Source organism: Mastigoproctus giganteus, chromosome 13 (genome assembly GCF_048544385.1).
Source record: "Mastigoproctus giganteus isolate SK-2022 chromosome 13, ASM4854438v1, whole genome shotgun sequence".
Lineage (NCBI taxonomy): Eukaryota > Metazoa > Arthropoda > Arachnida > Uropygi > Thelyphonidae > Mastigoproctus > Mastigoproctus giganteus.
This window is the reverse complement of record NC_143587.1, coordinates 109,193,624-109,220,419: the sequence shown is the minus strand read 5'-3', so window position 1 is coordinate 109,220,419 and position 26,796 is coordinate 109,193,624. Positions and strand designations below refer to the sequence as shown.

The 26,796-nt window shown below is 36.8% G+C and overlaps 1 protein-coding gene across 1 annotated transcript in view; it reads left to right on the top strand.

Moving 5' to 3' along the window:
- Positions 1–14,976, top strand: part of LOC150076349 (uncharacterized) — a 231,160-nt gene extending 216,184 nt beyond the window's left edge. The window contains exons 11-12 of the mRNA XM_090387328.1: positions 859–957; positions 14,818–14,976. Coding sequence (XP_090243454.1) covers positions 859–957; positions 14,818–14,863 — 145 coding nt within the window. The 3' untranslated portion in view covers positions 14,864–14,976. The remainder of the gene's footprint in view (positions 1–858; positions 958–14,817) is intronic.
- Positions 14,977–26,796: the final 11,820 nt, after the last annotated feature.

The following is a 26,796-nucleotide window of genomic DNA, read 5'->3' as shown; positions in this document are numbered from 1 at the left end:
TGAAGTTTTCTGAGCAGTGCAGGCAGGCTGCCAGAGCAGCTCATGGGGTCTTGTCAATAATATACAGGAATTTTGCTAGTAGGGAAAAGGAGGTGATTATTCCTTTGTATAAGGCAATAGTCCAGCCACACCTTGAGTACTGTGTACAGGTCTGGAGGCTTCATTTTAAAAAGGATGTAGAGTTTCTTGAGTGAGTACAGAGAAGGGTAACAAGATTGGTGAGTGGAACAAATTTGCAGAATTTAAGGCTTAAGTTCTGCAAATTGCAGTGGCTGGAGACTAGGCACCTGTGAAGTGATCTGATTGAGGTGTATAAGGCCTTGAATGGGTTGAGCCTCAATTCTGCTGGGATTTTTCCTCTTTTACATCTATCAATTCTCTCTCTTTCCATTTTTAAGGCATAAGTGGAGTGGAATAAGATTTTTTCCCTCCACTTTCTGGTGGTAACATCTCAGTGCAATAGTTATTAAAAATCAGCCGGCCAGGCTAGCCGGGTGGGTAAAGCGCCTGCCTGGCAACCCAAAGGTCGCGGGTTCGAATCCCGCCTCGGGCTTGGATCAAAGTGCTGCAAAAACCTTGGGAGGTGCATTATGGCCACAGAAGCCGATGTGCCAATAACTACCAAAGGGAAAAAAAAAAGGGATTAAAAATCATGTTAATTACTCCTCTGCATAATCTCAGTAAGAATTAGTAATGAATTTTCTTCAGATTTTACAATTAAAATGAGTTGCTACACCAGAAATATTTCTTAAGTGTGGTGAAAGATTTCTGAAGCTTTAACAGCATATGTAATTGGCAAACTTAAATTTTTAATATATTCCCTTTTGTTTAGTTTTAATTAACCTTCATCTTTTCTAGATATTTTGGATTTATTACCAGACATCCAGACCATTCAAAATTTGCCTGTCATGTTTTTCAGAGCTACACTCCAGCACAGAAAATTACACAAACTTTAGAGTGAGCATTTTTAAATTTCCTTTTTTTAAATATTCAAGTAGATTTTTAAAAATAAGTTTATGGTAATTTTTAAATAAAATATTCCAGTTTTATTTTTTTGTTTTTGTGAGAAACATTCAGACCTGCTGACTTACAAATTTTAAAAAAGTTGGGGATGTTTTAATCCAAATTTAGTCTTGAAACTATTTTCCTGATATACTCTATGAATTTTACATTAACGTTTGATCACTAGTGAACAGTCAAGCCTCAACAGTTAATAAACTTATGCTGTATTCATTTTAAGTGAAAAATGTTTTGGCAGCTTTAAATAGCATATAAATTCAACAAATTTGAAGTGCATTACTGTGTTAGGCACATGATTATGGAGAACATTCTGTTTCCTCAAAAGATCGACACAAAGTTCTTCGTGTCAAAGCTTAGTTGTTATTTCCGATATAGAAACAAATACTACCTAATGGTTCTACCTGTCTAATATCTTATTAAATTTAAAAAGATGCATTACTGTTTTAGGTGCATGATCAGGAGAACATTCTACTCCCTCAAAAGATTGACACTAATGCTTGGTCTTATTTCTAACTTAGAGACAAATACTCTTATTCGTAGTTCTGCCTAAGTTGTTATTAGCAACTTAGGTTGAACTGTGGGTAACTTTGTTTCTATGCTGGAAATAAGACCAAGCCTTACTGCTCAGTTATTGGTGTTGATACTTTGAAGGAGCAGCATGTTCTAACAGCCACGTACCTAACACAATAATGCATTCCAAATTTGTTGATTTTGACTGCTGTGTTGAATTATATCCTGCAAGCCTATATTACTGTAGTATATAGATTGCTGAAGACTATTTTTAACTTGGGAAGTGTGCTAACAACACACATTTCATGTTACCAGTGAATGGGCTGTTATTTATGAGGCTCAGCAAAAATAACTGCTGGGCTTGATTAGAAAGTTTTACAATACTTACTGAAAATGCCATTTAAACAGTTGAGTGTGCTATTCTAAATCTCTTTAAAAGATAAAATATATCCCCCCCCATGTGTGTATTTTATCTTTTAATTAAGCCATATTTGTTTTTTCTTTGTGTGTGTGTGTGTGTATATATATACATATATATATTTATATATATATGGTGGTAGAGTAAATGCAGTTCTGTAGTTAGAATACTAGTACTTTGTATGAGTACACATAAAAAAGTTTTCAGAATTTCATGAAATAAATGCAAGAACATATTCTGCAATTTGTGTAGGCAGAAAACAAAGCTGAAGATTTGATACACACCAAATGAGATCTTCACTCACATGATCTGAACAAACATTAGAATATCCACCAAGGAAAAAGATGAATAGGACTATCATGCAGTTCATCCTATTTCTCATACTTTTAATGCCAAATGATACAGGGCTGAAAATGGCCATGTGAGAGAAAGAGAGAAGAGACTATTACCAAATTGTGATCTGAGGTGCCTAGAGATTGACTAACATGGAATGTGTATTTTGGAGGGCTGGGGTGTGTGGTTAGGATTGTAGGGTATTCTGGCATGTAAGCAAACAATAAAGTTATTAGTAATCAAAAAAGCCTCAGCATATCATCCAGCTGGGTCTGTGTAACTAGAAAACTGAAGTAAGCTAGATTAAAATTACCTCACTGTAAGGAAAGTTACACTGGAGAAAGTAGTTTCGAAGGAAGGAAGTCAAAATGTTCTTTGTGATTTGTAAAGTTTGGAGAATGATAGAGGCAACAGATGAATTCGACAGAATGGGGTACGGAGATTTTAAGCTAGAAACACGGTGCCATTCAGACATAAGAGATGCAGAATTTGAATATGGATAGTACATGTACAGAAAGGACAGGAGTGGGGGAGTTATGTCGTAGTTAAGAAGCACATAAAATCTAAGGCAGTGCAGTGTTGAGTCAGTTTAGTGTAACGTAAGCACCGGTAAAACAAAAATGAGAATGGGAATGTGTTATGGGCCAAGTGACTGTGATGTTGTATAATGCACAGCCATTCAGACAAATAGTGTGGGCCAGTAAATCAGAATGTCTTATAATGGGAATTTTAACTTTCCAGACATTGACTAGAATTTGTGGGTTGGTCAATCGCAGAGTAACAGGACATTTGTGGATTTATTTGGATGACTGTTTTCTACACCAACTTGTTAGAAGGGCAACAAGAGAACGCAGTACTCTTAACCTGATTATCAGTAGTGACTCAATGCATGAAGAATCTTCAAATAAAAGCACCACTAGGAGGCAGTGATCACAGTGTAATGATTAGCATTAGCATTAGTAGAGGCATATGATGCAAGAAAGCAAGCTTATGCAGCAAAAAAAAAAAAAAAAAACCACTTCCATTTCACCCCTCTGTTCGTTGGAAATACCTGTCCAGCTGAGCCTTAAATTTATTTAGGCTATCAACTTCCACAACAAGGGATGGCTAAAGGCAAATTTCCGCACAGCTGTCCTACATCCGTCTTTCCTCAATCTGAATTTATGCCCTCTCAGGTGATTATTCTGAGCAAGAGGAAGAATCCCATCGACATTGAGCATGCTCAAACCATTCAAGCCTGTATACACCTCTATCAGATCACCTCGCTGGTGACTAGTCTCCAGACACTGTAATTTGCAAAATTTAAGCCTTTCTTCGTAAGAGCAACCCTTTGTTCCATTCACTAATCTTGTTGCCCTTCTCTGTACTCGTTCCAGCAGCCCTACATCCTTCTTGAAATGAGGCCTCCAGACCTGTATACAGTACTCAAGGTATGGCCTGACCATTGCCTTATACAAGAGAATAATCACCTCCTTATCCCTGCTAGAAAATTCCTGTATATCAATGATAAGACACGAGCTACTCTTGTAGCCCATCTGCACTGCTCAGAGAACTTCATATCTGCCTGCAAATTTACCCCCAGGTCCTTTTCATTCTCTACCACTGTCAGTGTAGTACCACAGAGTTGATGCATTGCTCTGGGGTTGCTGTTTCCCATATGTAGTACTTTACATTTGTCAATGTTAAATTTCATTTGCCACCTCTCAGCCCATCTGCTCAACCTTTCCAGATCCGGTTGCAGCAGCATAGCGTCAGTAGTGTCCTTAACAACCCTGCCAACCTTGGTCGTCTGCAAACTTGGACATTAAGCTTGATATACCATCATCAATATCATTTATAAGTACAGAAAACAATAATAGACCCAACACTGAACCCTGAGGGACTCCACTAATAACATTAGTCCACGATGAGCAGTGTCCATTGATTACCACTCTCTGTCTTCTCCCCTCAACCATTCCTTTATCCATAGCAGCAATTTGCCTCCAATGCCACACTGCTCCAATTTGTGCAGCAGTCTTCCATGTGCAACAGTATCAAAAGCCTTTCTAAGATCTAAATATATAATATCAAAGTTATTCCCTGCATCCAGTTCTTTTGTGACTGCATCATAATATCCAATCAAATTGGTCAGGTAAGACTTTCCCTTAACAAAACCATGCTGTGTCCGAGCTATAACTGAAGTCTTGTCTAGATGATCCTGCAGTGCTTCTTTACCCAGTGCCTCCATTAATTTTCCTGGAACAGAACTGACAGGTCTATAATTACTTGTGTCAGCCTTTGATCTTCCTTTGTGAATTGGGGTCACATTTGCACATCTCCAGTCTCTTCCAATGAAAAATAGAAAAGAACTCTTTTCTGTTTCTCTTTGCATCCTTTGCCAAGGATTTCTCATAATCTGCCTTTGCCTTTGCCTGCCTAATCTCCTTTGTGACTTGGTTACAGTCCAGCTCATATCTATCATAGGCTTCCATGTCACCCATTAATTTTTATGTATCCCATGCATTTTTCTTCTCTGCCATATGTCTCATTACTTCATCTGACATCCGTTTAGGCTTAAACCTTGAACAATATTTCTTAAGTTGGTTTGTAAAACCTAGTAGCTTCCAAGATAAATTCTTTGAATGCTTCCCATTTTGAATTCGCTGTTGGTAACATCATCAGTTGGTCCCATTCTATAGAATTTAAATACTGTCTCAGACCATTGTAGTCGCCTTTACGAAAGCAAAAAACCATCCCTTTACCCCTGATGGTAGTTAATTCCACCCTTTGAGTAAATCCCAGTTCAGCACACTGCGATCGCTGCCACCTAGTGATTTCTTTATCTGTAGATTCTTAATGCATGAAGAATCACTACTGATAATCAGATCAAGAGTATTACTCCCTCTAGTTGCCTCCCAAACATGCTGATATAGAAAACAATCATCCAATAAATCCACAAAAGCCTTGCTAGTGTGTGAGTGACCAACCCACAAATTCCAGTTAATATCTGGGAATTTAAAATCCCCTATTATAAGACTCTCAGATTTACTGGGCCACTCTATTTCCCTGTCCAGTTTCTTATTATACTCATCAGAGTCATTAGACCTACAAAGTAAAAAACGTAAAGTGCAGCCATTATCAACCCACTGCATCTGCAATCCCACTGCAGGATGGAAGCCTCCTCAACAATTCATGCTGAGGGAAATGGACCATAATCTGCCATGCTGGTCCAGTGCAGGTTGGCAGATCGACCGTATTCAGCAGTCAGGGGCTTGAACCCCGGTCTACTCAAAGAGCGTGTGCTACTGCATTCCCGCTCCTGCCCATTCGGCTACGGGCCTAATACGGAGGCGTATTAGGCCTATAGCACACTTCTACTCTCAATTTTGATCTCCCAATGTTTATGTCACACCAAACTGACTCGACACTGCACTGTCCAGTGATGTCAACTGGCTTCACTTCCTTGGATTTTATGTGTTTCTTAACTAATAGCATAACCCCTCCTCCCTTCCTATCCAGTCTATCCTTTCTGTACACATTGTACTCCCCAAATTCCTTATATCTGTGTGACACCACATCTCTGATATCCCAACAATAGCTGCCTTTAACGTTTTGAGCAATACCTCAAATTCATTAAATTTATTTACCAAACTCCTAGCATTGCTGTACACGCAAGTATACATGCACCTGTTTCTATTCTTAGCTACCCTAACATAATCCATGTGTTTACTTGTACCGCAATGACTGCCAGCACTCTCTGAAATATCCTGCATCTTGTTTTTCAGGCTTCTGCTCATTCCAATAGAAGCAGTGCAAGAGTCAATTTCACCTCTGCCAGTGGCTACTGTTAATCTATTAATCCTTGTATCCCCCCAAGCTAGTAGTTTTCCGACCCACCTAACACTGCCTCGATAGCATCAGCAAATATTCTTGCACCCTTTCTATTTAAATGTATCCCATCCCTGTAGAAGTAGTCTCTCCTGTTAATAATGTGGAAGTTACTTAAAGATATAACTACTATAAAGGGCACAGGGAAAGACCTCTGCTTTTATAAAGTTAACTACAATGGTCTCTTACAGTTTTTGGAATCAATTCAAGCGAGACCAAATGTTGATGTTACCAACAGCAAATTTTATATGGGAAGCATTCAGAGAAGTAACTATAGAAGTTACTAAGCTTTTATACTATCTAAATGATAGTGTTTAGTCCTAAATAGATGTCGGATGACTTGATGAGACTGGTGGCAGAGAGAAAATGTGTGAGATGCTAATTAATTATCAGAAAATTCAGAAACCTGCAGCAGGTATAAACTGGTCTGCAGTCAAGTGACCAAGTGAGTAAAACAAGCTATCGTGGATTGCGAGAAGTCTTGGGCAAAAAATGCAAAGAAAAGTAGCAAAGACTTGTTTAGTTATGTAAACACTAGAGGGAAAGGAATGAATCACATTGGTCTGCTAGGTATGAATGGTATAAGTGATGAACTTGCCTGGGTTGCTGACAAACTGAGGAATTTTCACACACGAGGAATTTTTTTAGGGATGAGGATGCCAGAAGTATATCAGATTACAGGGAGGTAAATGATTTTTTCATAACTGAGAGGAAAGTGGAAGAGTCATTGATGCCAAATATGAATAAGGTGCCTGGGGAAGATGGGATATATCCATTATATTGAGAAAGGCAACAAAAGAGGTCTGCAAACTTTTAGCAATTTTCTTTGCAGAAGTGGGTAGTTTGAATAAATTTAAGAAGAAACTAGACAAATTATTAGAGGGGGGTCAGACATTTGATATGCATAGTTTTTTTTTACCCCAATTTAGTATAGCTTTTTCTCTTGCATCATTTGCCACAACTAAGATCACCTTTGAAGTGAAGAGAATTGTAGACCAAATAATTATGGCAAATGAAGTGAGTGGTGGCTGAGATTGGAACTAGGACCACATATATTTGTGAAATGGATGAGGAAGTTATTGAGAAGTTAGATCTTTTTACAGATCAATATGTTCTGTTAGTTTGACTGTTTGTGCATTGAGAAAATAAGGTAAAAATAGTGGGGGAGGCATGTATGAATTAATAAAAAATTTGCATATGGTGTATACACACACACACACACACACACACAGTAAGAACATACCCAGTTCCTTGACATGATGTGGCCTGAACATTGTCCTCCCCCCCCCTACATACTACTTGGACTCTCTCCATTTGCTGGCTGGCAGTATAGAGGCAGTAAGTTGATCTGGATGCTTCCTAGAGGGTTAAAAATAGGTTCTGTCCAGTGGGCTATCTAGAAGTCAGCCTGCAAACTGTTTTAAGGTGTTTGAAGTGTAGGAACATTGTATCTCACCATAATGCCCATCTGCAACCAGAATATGGTTGGGAAATTGAAGGTGTAGTGTACAAAATGAGACAAAGTTTCTCATTTTGTACACTACAAACACTATTGTTTGCAAAAATTTTGTACAAATTTCTGTAGAAATTTTGTACAAAATTTCTGCAAACAGTAGTTCCTGTGAACTTCACCATAAATTGAAGAGGTTTGTAGTATTTCTCATGACCATCAGTTTTATAAATGCGATACTGTAAACAATGAGACAAAATTCATGGAATGCGACACACAAGTAATAGATATGTTGACATTATTATACTGCTATTATGTACTATGCTACCCTGGTTACTCACAACTCACTCATTGATATGATTCATTACCCATGAGGACAAGATTACCCATGTTGGTATGCACATTTTATATGGTTTAAATTCTTTTTTTACTAATCATATTTTCATGACATAAATTTGAACATAAAAATGGTTTGTCATTTTATATGGTTTTGTAGTTCATGATTAATGTTTAATATTTCAGAAATAAAGACTTTTGAAACATACATTTATAAGAACTTTTTTTTATTTTTAACTATAGAAGGTCCCAGATGAAATTACATTGGCCAGTGATCATATACAGGCTTGATTTCAATTTGTTGGTACAGTTGATGTTGGGATGACTAATAGGTTCAAGCATGGCATTTAATTACCTGATGAAAAAATATTAGCATTAGTAGTGGCAAATGATGCAAGAAAGCAAGCTGGTACAGCATCAGCCAAAAAACACACAATACAACACCTCTCATTTCACCTTTCATTCCCTCCAATAGTTTGTCTAGTTCTTCTTTGAATTCATTGAAGCTATGCACTTCCACACACCAGATGGAAATTTGTTGCAGCTATCAACCACCCACTGGCTAAAGGCAAAATTCTGCACATCTATTCTGCAACCATCCATCCTTCCCCAGTTTGAATTTGTGGCCTCTAATGTTTGTGGTTGGTTTGAGCAAGAGGAAGAATCCCATCAGCCTCAATCCATTTAAAGCCTTAAACACTTCAGTCACATCACCTCGCAGGTGCCTAGTCTCCAAATGCTGCAATTCACAGAACTGAAGCCTTTCTTGGTAAAAGCACCCCTTTATTTCCCCCTCACCATCTCGTTGCCCTTCTTTGTACTTGATCTAGCAGCTCTACATCCTTTCTAAAATGAGGCCTCCAGACCTGTATGCAGTACTCAAGATGTGGCCTGACCATTGCCTTAAACCAGTGTTTCCTAAACTTTTTGTTACAGAACACTTTTCATCTCACAATATATTTATGGAACACTTACTAAACAAACACAAGTTTAGCGGAAGCCAAAAAACTATTTGCTAATATTTTATTACATACGACGCACTGTGCATCATGTAAAGCTGAAATTCAAATAACTGTCATCATACTTTCGTTTTTGTCTTTTATTAGTTGGTTCCTGTTTTTTCACTTCGGATTTTTGGGGAACAAAAAACTGCGATTGTTCATCCTCACTTTGAAGTGTGACAATATTGTGTTCGTTTTCATCGAGCACAGTTGCAATACAAGAAGTACACTTGCTTCTCGCTTTAAAGTTCCTTTTTTCAACCACAAATCCATGGTCATTTAAATAATAATAATTCGAAATACTGATAATTATCAAAAAAAAATTTACAAGAAAGTGAGTTTAGCTATGATATTGGTTCACTTCCACCTCTCCTTCAACCCATGTAACTCCAGGCTAAATTGGATACGAATGCCATATTAGACCACTACATTGCTACTTTTTTGTACATGGCATTACCTCTAAGCATACTTTTCTATGCAAAGCCTGCTAAAATAAAGTGTTCCCTGGTCTATTTGATTATTAGTCTATGCCAGTATATTAATAACCGAAAAAAAAAAAAAAAAAAACAATGTTAGAAATTATAATGATACAAAAGTGGTGTACACTACAAATATGCAAAATTTAATTATTAATTATGAATTTTTGCGGAACACTTGTTCACATCTCACGGAACACAGTTTGGGAAATGCTGCCTTAAACAATGGGATAATCATCTCCTTATCCCTGCTAGCAAAATTCCTGTATATCACTGACAAGACCCCATAAGCTAAGACCCTCTTGCAGCTATAAACATGAGTACTTCATATCTGATTGCACAATTTCTCCCAGGTTTTCTTCATTTTCCACTACCGTGAGTGTAGTACCAGCCAGTTGGTATGTTATTCTGGGGTTACTGCTACCCATATGCAGAACTTTGCATTTATCAATGTTAAACTTCGATTGCCATTTCTCAGCACATCTGCCTAATGTTTCTAGCTCCTGTTGCAGTAGCATAATGTCTATACTGTCATTAACCACCCTTTCAACTTTTATATCATCTGCAAACTTGGACATTGAAGAAGGCATATCATGCCTTCTTCAATATCGTTGATTAATATAGAAAACTGCATTGGGCCCAACACCGAACCCTGGGATAATAACATTAGTCCACAAAGAGCAATGTCCATTGATTACCACTCATCCATCCCTTTATTCATAGCAGCAGCTTGCCCTTAATGCCACACTGTTCCGGTTTGTACAGGCATTTTTTATGGGCAAAAGATTTCCTGAAATCCAAGTATATGATATCAGAATTATTTTTTGCATCTAGTTCCTTTGTGACCATATTGTAGTATTTAATCAAATTGGTCAAAACAAGGTTTTCTCTTAACAAACCCATGCTGTGTCTGAAGTATAATTGCAGCCTTGTCTAGATGATCCTGCATTTGCTTCTTTTACCAGTGACTCCATTATTTTCCCTGGAACAGAAGTTAAACTAACAGGTCTGTGTCATATTCAGTGAGATGATAGGCTGAAAGGCAGATTTTGAGACGTAATGTACAAGATTACTGAAGCATAGAGGAAGTGAGGTAAAATATAGATGGTATAATGTTTGGATTATGAATGAGAGCAAGGTTGCATTTCATAAACCAAAGAGCTTTTAAGAATGGTACAGTGAAACTTTGTGTAAGGGACTGAGAAAAGATGTTTAGAATCCAGCTTTACACCTAAAAATTTATTTAGTTTCCAGAGGGAATTATTTTAGATTGGATTCTAGGAGTAAATGGTACGTGCTGTGTCTCTTAGGGATTGATACACAAATCAAAAAATTCAGTATAATCCAAGAAGTCATCATTAAGTTTTTGAGTCATACACAATGGATAGAAGGCTGACATTCCTGGAAGAGGTTAATAAACATAAATGATTAGCATGTCAAACTGATTGGTGCAATAGAACATCCAATAATATGTCTGTCTGTTATCACCCTGACAGAGGAATCCGAAGGTGCTATAAAAATATGTAAATATTTTTATAGTAAGCAAACAACAAATAAGATTATGCAATGCCTTTAACAAATGTAATGTAATGATATATGCAGCTGACAGATTTGAAGGGGTTGGATCATTGGTTGTCAGCCAGATGGTCAGTGCAAAAAATTGCCATTTGTGGGGATCATGATGACTAATGGAGAGAATCAGTTGACACAATTACAATAGCCATTTACCTTATGCCATCATTCTTAATATGTTGATGGAAAGTTATGTTGAAACTATTCAACAACTGGCATCTTCTGCCCTTTCTATGTTCTATTCCAAACATCATTTTTTAACTGGGCAATGCCTATCCCTGTATGGCTCTTTATACCGACAGTGCCTAGAGGATGCGGACAGGTGCCTCCGTGGCCAGGTGGGCAGGAGCAGCAATGTGTAGCATACGCTTCTTGATTAGATCGGGGTTCGAGCCCATCACCACCAAATACGGAGGATGTGGAAAGGTCAGGGAGTGACCACTGCATATCCCCAGAGCAATATGGCCTTAGTTGCTAATGCTCCTAAAAACCAAATAACAACAACAGGATGCGGACATGCCTCCATGTTCTCGAGATTTGTTGCATGCTGAATGCATTGGTTGTTCAGTGACCTCTGCTGCTCAGCTCTTGCTACTGTAGCACAAGTGCAAGAAGTGTCTTAATGTTTATCAAGATAACATTTGCCATCTTCTCAACCATCTACTGTAATGTTTGGCTGCTAGTATTGTTGTTTGTGGAAGCTATACTTCATATTGATATGCTTCGCATTTTCCTACATAAACACTGAAGGAGTAAATCATTCTTGTGTACACTGAAATGACAGAATTCATGGGATATCTGGTTCCTGGGCAACGCGATGCTGTCACCCAACTCGCTAGTGGACAAACCCACTGCTTGGCAGGTATATAGGTACACTGCATTCGTGTAGAGAGTAATTCTGTGTCAGTATGAGTAAACGTGAGTTAACTGACTTTGAAAGAGGGATGATAGTGGATGCCTGATGCATAGGTAATTCTATTGCCGAGGTGGTACAGAAATTGCACTATCCATGTTCGACAGTATCAAGAGTGAATCAGGAATATGTCATTTCAGGAATAACATCTCATCATGGACAGCGCTGTGGGCAGAGAAAGGTGGTAGATGAACATGGCTGTTGACATCGTTGTATTGTTTTAGCCAATGGGAGAGCGAGTGGCACAAATCACCGCCGACTTCAATGAGGGAGGTGCCAGAAACATCTCCACCAAGACCATCAGGTGATAATTAGCTCCAATAGGTTATGGGGAGTCGCCAACCCACCGCAGTCCCATTGCTTATAGGACTCTTTGTTTCAAACTGGGCAAAAGAACATCAGCACTAGACCTTGGATAATTGGAGATGGGTCTTCTCTTGGTCCAGTGAGTCCCGTTTACAGTTATTTTGAGCAGACAGGAAGGTGCATATCTGGCAGAAACCGCACGAAGCTATGCACCCTGTTCAAGCAAGTGGACAGTCAGTAATGGTCTGGGGCATGTTCAACTGGCACATGTTAAGACCTCTGGTACGTCTGGACACATCTGTGAACAGTACAGGTTACGTGTCCATCCTTGCATACCTTCTGCATCCCTTCATGGTCATCATGCACCCACAGGATAATGGACTCTTCCAGCAGGTGACTAGATTTTGAACTCAAAGCATGCATTCCTTTCAGTGTTGCAGTTTCAGTAAAATCTAAAAGTGTGCAGTTTCAGTAATGAGCAGTGTATTTCTTGCCTTTTCGATAGTCCTTCTAGGGCAAGGATCGGCAACCTGCAAGTGGCCTCTAACTTTTAGCAGACATGACAAACGCGGCATGCAGCAACGTGAATATAGCATTAGTTTTGCGCAAGCACTTCTCAGTTTAATTTGCCTGTGCATCATGAGCAGAGCACACATAATCTTTTAGTTAGTTAATCTTTGTGGCTGTGGTGGGAACAAAATAATATGCTTGTGTTTGTGATAGGTACATGAATTCATATTATAAATCGCTTGACTTTTTTAAATAAGTGACGTGGTATTATTAAACAAGGGAAATAAGAGGACTTTAAAATTGCTATCATTTTTAAAATGTCAACTCAAAAGAGAAAGATTAAGCAAGAAAACTGGGAATTTAAGAAGGAATGGACTGAGTCGTATGCATTTGTGGCAAATTCTACAGGACTTTGGAGAGGCAAAAGGCTGCCCTTGCAATTCTACACAAATGGATGGTGATAGATGAGTTGAAAAAGCAAGACCAAACTGTGTTCGATGCATGGAGTAGGTTACCGGACACGTATATAAATTTGAAAATATTTGTTTGGACTTTTCTCAGATTTTGGTTTGATGTGTTTCTGCGAGCAAATATTTTCGAACATGAACTATATTAAAAATAAATCAAGAAACAGTCTGAACAATGTGAGTCTCTCAGCATGTTTAAAGATGAAAATTACGGCATACTCACCTGATGTTGAGAGACTCGCTCAAGATCAGCAGCAAAAGGCACATTAATTCCTACCTAATTGGATGTTTGTTTTATTTTTTCAGTATTAATAAATAATATTTCAAAATAAAACATCTTCCCCCTCTATTCCATTTCTTAAAATCTCTCCCCCCCCTGCCCCCAACCAGCTTAAGCTGGGGTGTGGCTTTTTGGATTCTTTTTTTTTTTTTTTTTTAATTAGATCAAAAATGGCTCTTCACTCAAAAAAGGTTGCCAAGCCCTGTTCTAGGGAATGATTAAGATTTTTTAAGCTTTTTTAATTTATAGCATACCAATGTAAAAGAAAAACTTACTAATAAACATTCATGTATGGCTGTATTAAAAGTATCTAAACTTTGGGGCACGAAAATCAGCCAGCTTTGACCAGTTAGATTTCAGAGTAATTAAAAAAAAAATAATAATAATAATACTACTACTATGACTATGAAGATGTTTCATTTCATATGCTGAGATATCCACATTTACACAACAATCACATGAAAGTGAAAAGTTTGAGTATTTATGGTACAAGGTTAGAGTAAATTTAAATCGCAAGTTTTTTTTAATTATATAAAAATCTGTTCCAGTTGAAATTACTTTTCAACTAAGAGCAAAATTTCTTACAGTTAGTTTGAAGTTATTCTTTTTTAATTTAGATCAGAGTTTCTTATTCTGAAGACTCAGTGAATTTCAAAAAAATTTTACAGAAAATGTATTATATAGTGAGCCAAAATTGTTTTATTGTGAAACTTCAAGCATAAAAGCAATTATGTGCCACATTCATTTTATGTATTAATTAAACTTTGAAATGAAAATTTGTTCAGGTTTAATATTTAAAGAATAGGGAGCATTTTTATATAAACCTAAGTAGCATAAATATCCTTGGTGTGGCAAGGAAATCCAAGTTTTATGAGGGAAAAAAGAGGGGGGATCTGCAGCCACTTAACTATTAAGAGCCACTGATTTTAGATCTGTGTTATCCCCCAGCATAATAGTTATTTGACTATTATGCTGGGGGATAACACAGATCTATGACTTGAGTGAACTCTGCTCATTCGGGCAGAAATGAGTTAGTTCACTCTAAGGGGGATCCACATGGATGGTATCTCTCTGTCTTTTAGCTTTCCCGAGAACAGAGAAATTGGTCTTAAAACACGTGCAACTTAGACAGTACATTGTTACTCCAATTTGACTTAGCAGTAAGTTGCTTTTTTTTTTTTTAAGCTGTAATATCCTCTGCCATACCTTTTTAGCTATAAAAAGGTATGGCAGAAGATAGTCTGAATACAGAAACAGAACTGTAATATTATTTTGGAAAGAAAATGGAATGATCCCAAATTCAAGTTATGGGTAATAGCTGATTTCAGAAATTGATTTTCATGTCTTAATATTTTCAGGGCTTCTCTACGTGCTATAACAGGTGTTTCCATAGATGAATGTTAGAAAAAGGAGCCAACTTTGGTGCTAGTGTCATTGTTTGATTTTGTTCATTTCTAAAGCTCATTTTTTGTATATATATGTATATAATATAATTTAAATAAATGCTAGATAGGCAGTTGAGGGTAATAATATTTATATAAAGAGATATAAAATGATATTTTATCTATTAATTGAAAAAATAGCTAATATTTGTTTAAAAAAACTAACTTATGAAAAGTACAAGGACATCATGTCATACTTTGCTAGCAAAGTTTCAATTACCTAGTAAATGCACAGTGGAATAAACTTAATGTTTCCACAAGTTGCCTTGGTATTGCACTACTTTCCTAACTTTTTGTAAATAATATTAAAATAAATCATTGTAAATGTTCAGTCAAATTCATTGATTATTGATAACATTCTCAACAAATAAGTTGTATGAGATAAAACCAAATAACAGTGTTATACATCTTTTTCTGTACAAAATTAAAGAAATAAATAATAAAATAATGGAAATAATTTTAAAATTTTAGAAAATCTGAAATGTGATTTGATTGTCATTGGTTGCAGAAATTATTCTTGCTTCATTTTTAAAATATTTTAATTACTTTTTTTTTTAAATCATATAATCACTACAGTCTTATATATGTCTTTCATGTGTAAAGATCAGATATATACATTTAAAACTGTTTATCCTTTAATTTAGTGCACAGTACAGCTTTTAAGTGCTTGTTTTATTCTCTTCTTTCAGTTAAATATAGACACTATTCTAGTTTGGTTTAAGGATTACCTATTTGCACTGTGTTGTTAATTGTCATTAGGGAATTATTTCATCTGGGCAGTTATGAGATTTTTTTTAAAGTTATTTGTCAGCCACTTTGCCGCTGCTTCATTTTATTACAATTATCATTTAAGTGCAAAGGTTTATACACTTGCTTTAATAGTTGGTGATACTACTATCTCATGTTAAAATAGCTTTATTGTAAAACCTGCATTTTCAATATATTTCTGGTCAAAAATTTTTAATACTTATTCAAAATGAGGGATATATTTGGAAAAAACATCATTGGATGTTTTAATTACATTAATTTCTATATTGTCATAGTTTTGACAGCTATAGTGGAAATATTTATATATTATTTATTTATTTATTATTTGTTTTTGTCTTAGGGCATAAATTTGTCTGAAAATGTGTGCTTATCTCCATAAAATGTCATATTTATGTTCTTGAATCATACTTTGTTGAATTTTTCAGCAGTACCATATTGATTTAATTATTATTTCTCTTAATAATTTTGAAATATTTTCTGTTCACTGTAAACCCTCTGACTTACACAAGAAATGTGGTCTTAAAGGATACATGACTTGTATAATTAAGCACATCTAAATAATACATTAAGCAAATGGAGATTGCATTCCAGACCATTGGAAGTTGTCACCATACCATACTTTTAAGTAACTTTATATCATTATTATGGATAAGTCACTAAATAAAGTTGATGGGTTGTTTACACAAGTTTTATTACAATGAGAGTACTAGTACAGAGGGGTGTCTTTTTGGAACTTTTAAAATAACCATTTGCATTGCCATAAAAAAGAAACATGAATCTATCTTTGGTTGTCTTGACTAGTAGCACTTTTATTTTTTAGGAATATACATAGTGGTTGGCATGCACTTTCAGCAAAGACCCATCTTATTTCAGATGGGTCTTTGCTGAAAGTGAAAGTTATCAGATATGTCACCATCAGCATTTAAAGCTTATGGTGATATGTATCTGATAACCTTAAAAGATTTTTGTGCCACCTGGAAAATAAGTAGCCATAACCCAATCTACACTTCACTTGTGAGCCTTAATTGTAATGGTTTTATTTTTTTATTCATCAATTTTTAAGTTGTTTGTTGAGTCCCCAAAGTAGAACTTAGACAAAATATTTAAAACTATTTTATATCAAAAGGAAAGCCTAAAATACTATTGCCTTTTTGTTGATGTTTCTGATTCAACTTTAGGTATCTGTTGTCAAGATAAAGTTAAGAGAAATGAAGGGGGGTCAAGAAGTTCTGAGAACAGGGTATATGAAATATATTAATACTTATAAAATATGTTATTTTGATAGCTTAATATTTTGCAAAATAACATGAAAAGAATTATGTCAATGTCTTATACAGTTTCTAAAATTTACTTATGTTGGTAGGTGGAAAAACAACAGGGGAATGAATATCCAGCAAATCAAGCATTGTTCAGTAATCAAATTTTTGATCGAAGAGAGCAGAAATGCTAAAGAAATCCATGAAAGAATGTTTGGGGAAGTATTACCCATTTATGTTGCTGTTGCAAGATGAGTTGAAAGAGTTCAAAAGCGGACAGGAGTCACTTGAAGATGATCTACGGTCTGGCAGCTATCCAAAGCAACTGATTCTATAATGATTGATATCATTGAAAAGAAAAAGTTAGAAAACAAGAATTAAAGTGTCTGAACTTGAATAGGTACTTAACATTTCCCATGGAAACATTTTAACAATAATATACGAGCTATAGGAAACGTCCAAGGTTAAAGTTTGTGCAAGATGGGTTCCCAGAAACCCAAACATAAGAGGTTGAATCCAAATTAGAAAGTATGCAGTGCATAAGGTATCTTCAACTCCGAAAATGTTTTGAACCCAACCATCAGCTAGAAGTGTTGGCCCTCAGTTTTCTGGGATATAAATGAATTATTGTTAATCGATTATCTTTCACCCAAAACCACAACAACAGGGGAAATAATATGCCAACTTTATGCCTAAGTTAAAAGCTAAAATTGGGGTTAAAAAGATGAGGCAAGTTGGGTCATTGTGTTTTGCCTCTCTGTGACAATGCACTTGTGCACAGGCTGTTCGCAAATGAACATCTGAACAATAAAACCACTCATTCCCTCTACAGCCCAGATCTGGTTCCCATGTAACTATTATTTTTTCTGAAAAATAAAATATAATAAAAGAATTTGAAACTACAATTACTGAATTGGAAGCCAAAGGATCTGGTTTAAGCTGGCTAACTAAAATATATGAGAGCAGTCAAGAGGTGGAAACAATTCATAACAATTAACAGGTAATAAGAATGTGAGAGGAGTTTAGACACACACACAGTGGTGAATTTTCCCAAAATTGTAGGCAAAACTCTTACTGTCTAGCAAAATACTGAAATACTTCCAGGAGACATGAGGATGTACATAATTATCAAAAATGCATATTGTTTTTAATTCTCAAATTATTTATTAATTATTATTTCTATATCAATATTTCTTAAAAAAATTTAAGATATAAATAAACAAGTACAGCCATGCCCCGATTAATGTAAGGGTTGCGTTCCATGGAACTCTGTGTAAGTCAATTTCCTCCATGCTTGTGCAGCACTCACAACTGTGCTCACTGAATTCATTGAATTAAAAAAGAAATTTTTTTTTTTTTTTTTTTTTTTTATGAGAACCCCAAACACGAGAGGTATTAGAACCTATAGTACTTAGTACCGTGCTTGGGTTGGAGGTTGAGAAGACAAAAGAAGATATTTGTTGACATTGGACTTGAACTTCTGTAGATTGTAATTTTCAGGAAATACGTATGAAGGAAGGTTGTTCCAGAAAACGGCAGTTGAATGAATAAATGAGGAAGATGAAAAGTTGGTTCTGTGGGTTTGAAGTTGGACAGTAAATGGATGTTGGCTGGTGGCGGCACGTGTTCGGACTGTTTTGAAAGAGAGAGCAGGAATTATAGAAGCCAATTCAGAAGAACAGTGCCCATGGAAGTATCTGTAGAAGAGGCATGCAGCAGAAACAGTGCGTCTATGAGAAAGCGAGTGGAGAGACTCTGTTAGAGATGAATCATTAATTAACCTAACTGCCCTCTTCTGAATGGAATCAAGAAGCCGGAGAGCGGTTTTGGGGGCACCACCCCAGATATGGGAACAATATTCCATGGCAGGGCGAATTTGCGATTTATACAGAGTGAGAAGCTGTTTGGAAGAAAAGTAACGCCGAGAGCAAAAGAGAAAACCAAGTTTTTTTTGATGCAGAGGAAGCAATATTTGTAATGTGCTTGTGCCAAGAGAGATTGGAAGTTATGGTAATCCCCAAAAGAGATATATCATTTTGCCTAGAAATCGGAGTGTCACTAAAGATAAGCATAGGAGTAAAAGAATCCTTTTTGCGAGATATAAGACAAGACTGAGTTTTAGAAGGGTTGAAATCAACTAAGTTGTCTTTGCCCCACTGGAGAATTACCTGAAGATCGGCATTTAAGGAATTGGTAGCAGATTTTCGAGAAGTTGAAGCTGATTGAGCAGGACAAGGTTTCTCAAAATGGAAAGTTGAATGCAATGTGCTATCATCGGCAAAACTATGGATAGGATTTCCAGTCAATGGAAGAAGGTCATTGATATACAAGAGGAAAAGAGTGGGGGAAAGAACTGAACCTTGGGGGACACCGGCATTAGTGGAGAAGTTAGAAGACAGAGAGCCATCTACCATCACCCTCAGTGAGCGATCAGAGAGAAAACTGGATAACCAATTACTAAAAGCAGTTGGCAAACCATAAGATGGAAGCTTGTTTAGAAGACCTTTATGCCAAACCCGATCAAAAGCCTTTGAGATGTCAAGAGCAACTACTTGTGTTTCACCGAACCTTTCCATTGAATTAGTCCATAAATGGGTAACATAAGCCAGAATATCACCAGTGGATCGACACTGACGGAATCCATACTGGCGATCGTTGATCAGACGGAAGGTTTCTAGGTAGTTTAAGAGTTGGCGGTTAATTGATTTCTCCATTACTTTAGAAAGAGTAGAAGTAATTGCAATGGGACGATAATTGGATGGGAGGGATTTGTCACCCTTTTTAGGAACTGGCTGGATATGAGCAAATTTCCAAGCAGAAGGAAAAACACCTTTGGAATAAGAAAGTGAAAAAAGGCGGCAAAGAATAGGAGTAAGTTCAGGAGCACAGGTTTTGAGAACAAGTGGAGAAATACCATCAGGACCTGGAGCTTTCTTAGCATCAAGATTCATCAAAATCCTTCTGATATCCTTTTGACGGAAGACCACAGGAGGCATTGAATGGAGCGTGTTGGGAATGGTGGGAGGTGTTTTACCAAGATCATTAATACATGAGCTGGAAGAAAAATGGGATGCTAGCAGGTCAGCTTTATCCTTGGCTGAAGTGGCAACAGAACCATCTGGTTTGGACAGAGGTGGGAGCAAAGATGGGCAAAAGTTGCGGCCAATAGCTTTGGCAAGAGACCAGAATGCTCGGCTACCATTAGGGCAAGAAGCAAGTTTTCTACTCTTAGCCTGTTCAAACTCTAGTTTGGACTGGTTAATAACTGCTTTGCAACTGTTGCGAGCTTTGGTGTAGGCAGAAAATGAAACTGAAGAATTAGAAACAAGCCAATTACGATATGCAACATTCTTCTCTTGGACAGCCTTAGCACATTTATTGGAAAACCAAGGTTTAGATAAAGGACGAGATTTTAAAGTGGAGTGTGGGATAAAGGATTCCATTCCTGCAAGAATAATTTCACTGACACGATCTGAGCAAACGTTGACATCAGAAGTTTTGAAACAGTAATCAGACCAAGGAAAAGAAGAAAAGAAGTCTCGCAGGTCATCCCATTTTGCATTCTTGTAATGCCAAACAACACGTGGTTGGGAATAGCCATGAGATAAAGGTTCCATTGGAGAAGAGACAATCACCAAGTTGTGATCTGAAGTGCCTAAAGGACCTCTCACTTCGACCGTGTACTTAGAAGGGTTGTTTGTGAGAAAAAGATCAAGCGTATTGGCTGTATGATTAGGATTGTCCGGTATTCTTGTAGGTAAATGGACAATCTGTGCTAGGTCATTAGTAATTGCAAAAGCCTCAGCATCTCGACCTGACTAGAAAACGGAAGCCAGCTGGAGTTGTGAACATTAAAATCACCAAGGAAAATTACTTCACTGTTAGGAAAGTTGGACTGGAGAAAGTCAAGTTGCAAAGAGAGGAAGTCAAAGAGCTCCAAGTGATTAGTGGAGTTGGGAGAACGGTAGAGACAACAGATGAATTTGACACAATGAGGTAGAGAGATTTTAAGCCAGAGAAGATCAAAGAGAGGAGATTCCAAATTGCCAAGTCTCTGACAGGGAATATCAGAACGGACATATGCACAAGTACCACCTTTGAGGCGAAAGGAATCATACAGCGAATAATTTGGGCATCTGAGATGAGCAGTAGATGAATCAACCGATATCTGAGATTCTGTCAGAAAAAGTACATGGGGTTTGGCAGACTGCAAGTGGAAATGGACATCGTTGAGATTAGAATTGAGACCACGTATATTTGTGAAATGAATTAGGAAGTCCTTGGGAGGTTTAGATCTTTTCGCAGATAAGCTTGTTCTATTAGTTTGACAATTCATGGTGTATTCAATAGTAAGAAAAAGTAGGTGGGACATGCTGTATGAAGTAATGAAATTTTTGGATATGGCGTACATGTGGTAAGAATATACCCAGATCCTTGACATAACGTGGCCTCGACAATGCTCCCCGCATACACACTACTCGGACTCCCTCCAGTCACTATCTGGCAGAGTAGAGGCAGCAAGATTATACACTAGCTGATCCGGAAGCTTCCTAGAGAGTTACCAATAGGTTCAGTCCGGTGTACTAACTAGCGGCCGGCCTGCGAACACCGTTTTAGAGCTGTACACTCGAAATGTTGAAATGTTGGATGAACATGTGAATAGAAGTATTTATTCAATTTTTTATCCCATGTGCAGGAAAAATTGCAAAAGTGTGCAATTTAAAAAATTTCAAAATTATAAAATTAGAAAAAAAGAGAGGCATTAATGTCAGTAAGTTTTACCTCTTGAGCATTGTTGCCAGAATCTATGTCTTCAGCCGATAAGTACGCCACTGTGGAGATTTAGAAGCCGCTCAACCTTACGAAAGAACATATTAATGGATGACTGGACTGTGGCTTTTTTCTTTTCATCATAGATTTCTTTGTAGCAAGCAAGGATATCATTCACCCCTCTGTCAACTTTTAAGAATCGTTCGCTGTCAGGATCCATCTTCTCAAACCTCACCATTGCCATCTCTCTCTGGTGGTGAAGCATCTCGGCTCCTCATTTGGTTCATCTTGAGCTTTGTCAGCATTTTCTTCTTTCACTATCACTGCCTGCAAGTCAATAAGTTCTTCGTTAGATAATTCCTTCTCTTCTTCCTGTATTAACTCCTCCATGTCTTTGGCATCAACCTCCAACTGAAGTAGCTCTGCAACCTTTACAATCTTATGTAACCTCTTTGTATGATTCATCTTTTTTCAAATCCTTTGAAGCCTTTTACATGCCGTGGGCATATTTTCTTCCTGGCACCATTTAAACAACTTTTAGTGATTTCCACCCAGGCCTTATTAATGTTTAAGATGGCGTGGTAAATATTATAAGATTTCCAAAAAGTCTCTTAATGTAAAATTTTTCTCACTGTCTACTGCAGAAAATGCCTGAGCAAATGTTGTGCATAAATAGTATGCTTTTAAATTCGAAATAACACCCTGATCCATAGGTTGGATGAGTGGAGTCATGTTTGGTGGTAGAAATATGACTCTCAACATTTGAATTGAAATCTAGATGCATAAGATGTCCAGGAGCATTATCTAATAGAAGCAAAATCTTCAAAGGAATGTTGTTGTCTTTACGATATTTTTAAACCTCTGGAATGAAGCAGCATTTAAACCAATTTCTCAAAGAGAGATATTGTTATTCATGCTCTCTGGTTCGATCGGAAATGCACGGTTAGGGTGGCTTTATTGATGCCCTTAAATGCACGAGGATTTCCAGAATGGTACACAAGCAGTGGTATTAATCTGTAATCTCCCACTGCATTAGCCCCAAGAAAGAGCATGGCCCTATCTTTTGAAGCCTTGAAACGTGGCGTTGTCTTTTCCTCTTTGGAATATATGTTCGATCCAGCATTTTTTTCCAATACAGAGCAGTCTCCTCAACGTTAAAATTTTATGCATTGAATAGTCGCCTTCAATAATTTTTTCCAGCACATCACAAAATTTCTCTGCAGCTGCAGAATCAACACTGGCGGCGGGCACCTCCGTAACCAGGTGGGAAGGAGCAACAGTGCGTAGCACACGCTTCTTGATTAAACCGGCGTTCGAGCCCGTCACCACCAAATACGGAGGATGCGGAAAGGTCAGGGAATGACCACCGCATATTCCCGGAGCAATATGGCCTTAGTTGCTAATGCGCCTAAAAATAAAAAAAATCAACACTGGCGACTTCACTGCATATTTTAATGTTTTGGAAACCAGCGCGATGCTCGAACCTATTAAACCACGCGTTGCTTGCCACGAACTTGGCTTGTGGGTTCGCCGTACTTATCCTTAATATCTTCATAAATACTTCTTGCTTTTGCTTGAATGGACTCAGGGGGACTTTCTTCTGAATCTGATTTTCCATCCATATTATTAATAGCAGTTCCATCTTCAATATAGCACCTGAACACTGTTTTGTGATCACTGTTGATCTTAAGTGTGTTGATCCTTTGACAAGTACTTTTTTTACGCACACTGTCCTTTAAAATAGTATTCACTGTTGAAGAAACAGCGAGACCTAATTCCCTTGCAATAGATGACAAACTTTGTCCTGCTTCGTACTTCTTAATTAATCATCTTCATTTCTAAATCAATTTTGTTTCAATTCCTGGCACTGCCAGCACTTGCACTTTTGTTGATCCCTTTCCCTTCATCATTGTAATACGTAAATAGGAATGAAGAGAAGTTTCTGAAAATTTGTTTTTTTATATGATTGAAGATTTCAGTGAAAAGGGGGGGGGGACACATTTCACCATAATAATGTAACAACCCACAGAATTACAGCTATCGGTATTATCGCAAATGCAATAAGATTGAGTTTACCACCTGTTTATAATAGATTGTGCTAACAGAAAAGCCCAATAAATTGGGAAGTGCAAATTGTTTTTATTGTTTTATGGTAGTGACCTCCAGAAATATGATTTAGAAAAATATCATGAAAGCGTTCAAAATTGATTTCCTATAACGGAACATATGATAATGATGAAAGTGTAGTACAATTTCCATTATAAATATGACCTTTTAGAGAGATAAATAGCTTAGTAATATAGTGAAATTTTCAATTTCCAAGGCCATGGAATGAATTACAAAAATAATTAAAAAAAAACACAATATTATTGGGTTCACATTACAATATTTTCAAAATACCTCCATTTATCCCTAGAGATGCAAGTACGTTTCCATATTTTTTTCAGTTTGCACCAGCTGGCAAAAACTTTGTGTATGTCAAGTATTATGTAAGTCGGGGAGTTCCTGTATTGTCAAAACTGAACAAAGTACATGTTTTCATTAATTTATATTATTTATGGTGCATATACATACATTGCAATTAATAGAAGATTTAGAGTTAAATTTAATCTGAGTTGCTAGAAACACATATGTCAGTCATGACACTATGTGACATGACTGACACTGTCTCTGGCCTAGATGTGTCACTTTCTGGTGCACTTGTGATGATGATGATGTGGGTATTAAGACATCCTTTGACAAGTATTGTAACTTTCTTTTGGGTCGCTTCCTGATACTTGAAATGTATGAATCTGAGGAAATCAAAAGTTGATGAAGAACATCTTCTATTACAGTTATTCTCGAAAACCTTTGCAAAAATTCCACACAATATTTATATTTTTGTTACAGGTCTCCTGTACCTCCTCTGAAAGTTTTCCAATTGCCAGTATTACAAAATAAATAACATGAGGGCTGTTTTCAGTATTTTATGAACTGTAGTAGTGCATATTATACTATCGGTACTAATAGACAAATTTTTTTGCAATTTCTAAGGCGTACGCCTGGAAATCATCAACATTCGTGTCACAGATGTTTGATATGGTTTGCAAAATTACTTGGACCTTTTCGATCACGTCTTCATCCACACCTATTATTGAGGACAATGATGAGTTTTCCAAAAATCGCTGAGCCATATTATTATCATTGGTACTTCTATATCCTGGCTTTAATCTGTAACAGTCAGTCCTAATGGTGACTTGAACTGCTGTATGCTCTTTGTTTTTGACAACTGTCTTCTTCTGCTTGCAATTTCTACTTATATATGGTCAGTTTGTACACCAAATACAACAGACATTTAAATATACATATCATGCATGTTATGTGCTAACTCCAAATCTCAAGCTTTGTTTTGTTAGTCTTTTGCTTCTCTGAGCAGATGTGGTCTTCAAACCTTCATTGCTTACCTTCCCATCTACCACCATGAATCTCAACATATTGTACATCTTTTACCATGACTTGGTATTTTCATGAATGAATTGCAATCTTATGGGTCTGCAAAATCAGGTTGATGAAGGTCGAGAATTCTGCCACAGGATTATTTTATTCTTGTCATCAGATTCACCAACTATTAGTTGAAGTGGCACAAATGATGTCACAAAGGTATTAGCATCTGAGCTACTTTCATCTAAAAATTTCTGTTTGTATTCACTCTGTCCTGAACTGCCATCACAGCCCACCTGGAGATGAGTTGTAATTTTGATAGTTGATCAGGAGTTGGTGTGCTGAGGGACATCTCTTTGCATCAGTAAAATAAGCTGAATTGTGTTATCTAACAAACTAACAAACACCAAGTTAACTTCAGCATTTGTCTCCGTTATCGTGATACCTTTGGGATAGCATTGTTTTTTAGCTTCATAAACTGCTTCGTAGTTTGGGAAATTTTTGTGCATTTAATCTGATAACTGGTATTTCATTAATTTTACCTCTACAATCATTCATAGTTCTTTATCTTCAGACAATAAAGTAACAGGGTGTAAACTACTTCTGTATGCTTTCCAATATTTTGAAGCCCTTGCAGGTGTAGAAAATGTCAGATCTTTTAGGACTTTGGTAGCATCCAATTCTCCTGAAGAACAGAGACTCATCCGGCAGCATATGACAGCTCAGAAGAATTTGATTGTAATTGTAACACTTCAGTATTCCAAAGCTCAGGACCCTCAACTGGAAAACTTATGTTTGTTTCAAGCCACTTCTGGTTTTTATTAAGAAGGTACTCATACTTTCTTGATGCTGTTTTGCCATTAAATCTTGACTTAAAAGTAAAATGTGATACCAGCTGTTTTAATTCATTTGGTAGTGTTTCTGAGGAGTGAGTTATTTTTCTCACACGTGCTTGTAAATATTCAAATAGTGCCTCGAATTTTGTTGATAGATTTCTCATGGTCTGAACCATCTTCTTTCTTTTCAAAGTAATATGCTCAGCTTGAGATCCTGTAAAAAAAAAAAAAGTATAACATAATTCGTTGTCTAACAGAGACTGGGAGATGTATTCTGGCATATTAAAAATGTCTGGGAAAGTCAGCAATTGCATTCTTTATCTACAAGAATTGCAAATACTTGAATAAATTTTTTACACTATTTGATAAAGGACTAAAAACATTGTAACACTATGCTCACAGCTTGACTATGAGTAGCACTGAATAGGCAACTATACCATTACATAAAAAAAAAAAAACATTATCAGTTTTGAATTAGTTGGCTACTGAAATTTTAAAAATGGTAAAGTAATAAAATCATATAATATAACATATCCTACAAACCTCCAGGAATGGAATCCACGTTCTTACAATTCATTCACTTCAGAAACAAAATATTACTTTGTTTCCAAAGCAGAATACTATCATTACTGCCATGTGTAAACTTGAAACACAACGCAGCCAAAATCAGACTAATGCTGCAGTCCAATTTAGTGGAATGGTGGGAATCACGTCACTTGGTGCCAAGGTCATTCACATTTCTACTGGTATGCCCCACAAAAAAGAACATTTACTTTTTAGGTTTTGCCCACAATTTTGAGCAATTTCACCTCTGTGAGACAGATCAAATTTAATCTTGAGCTTAG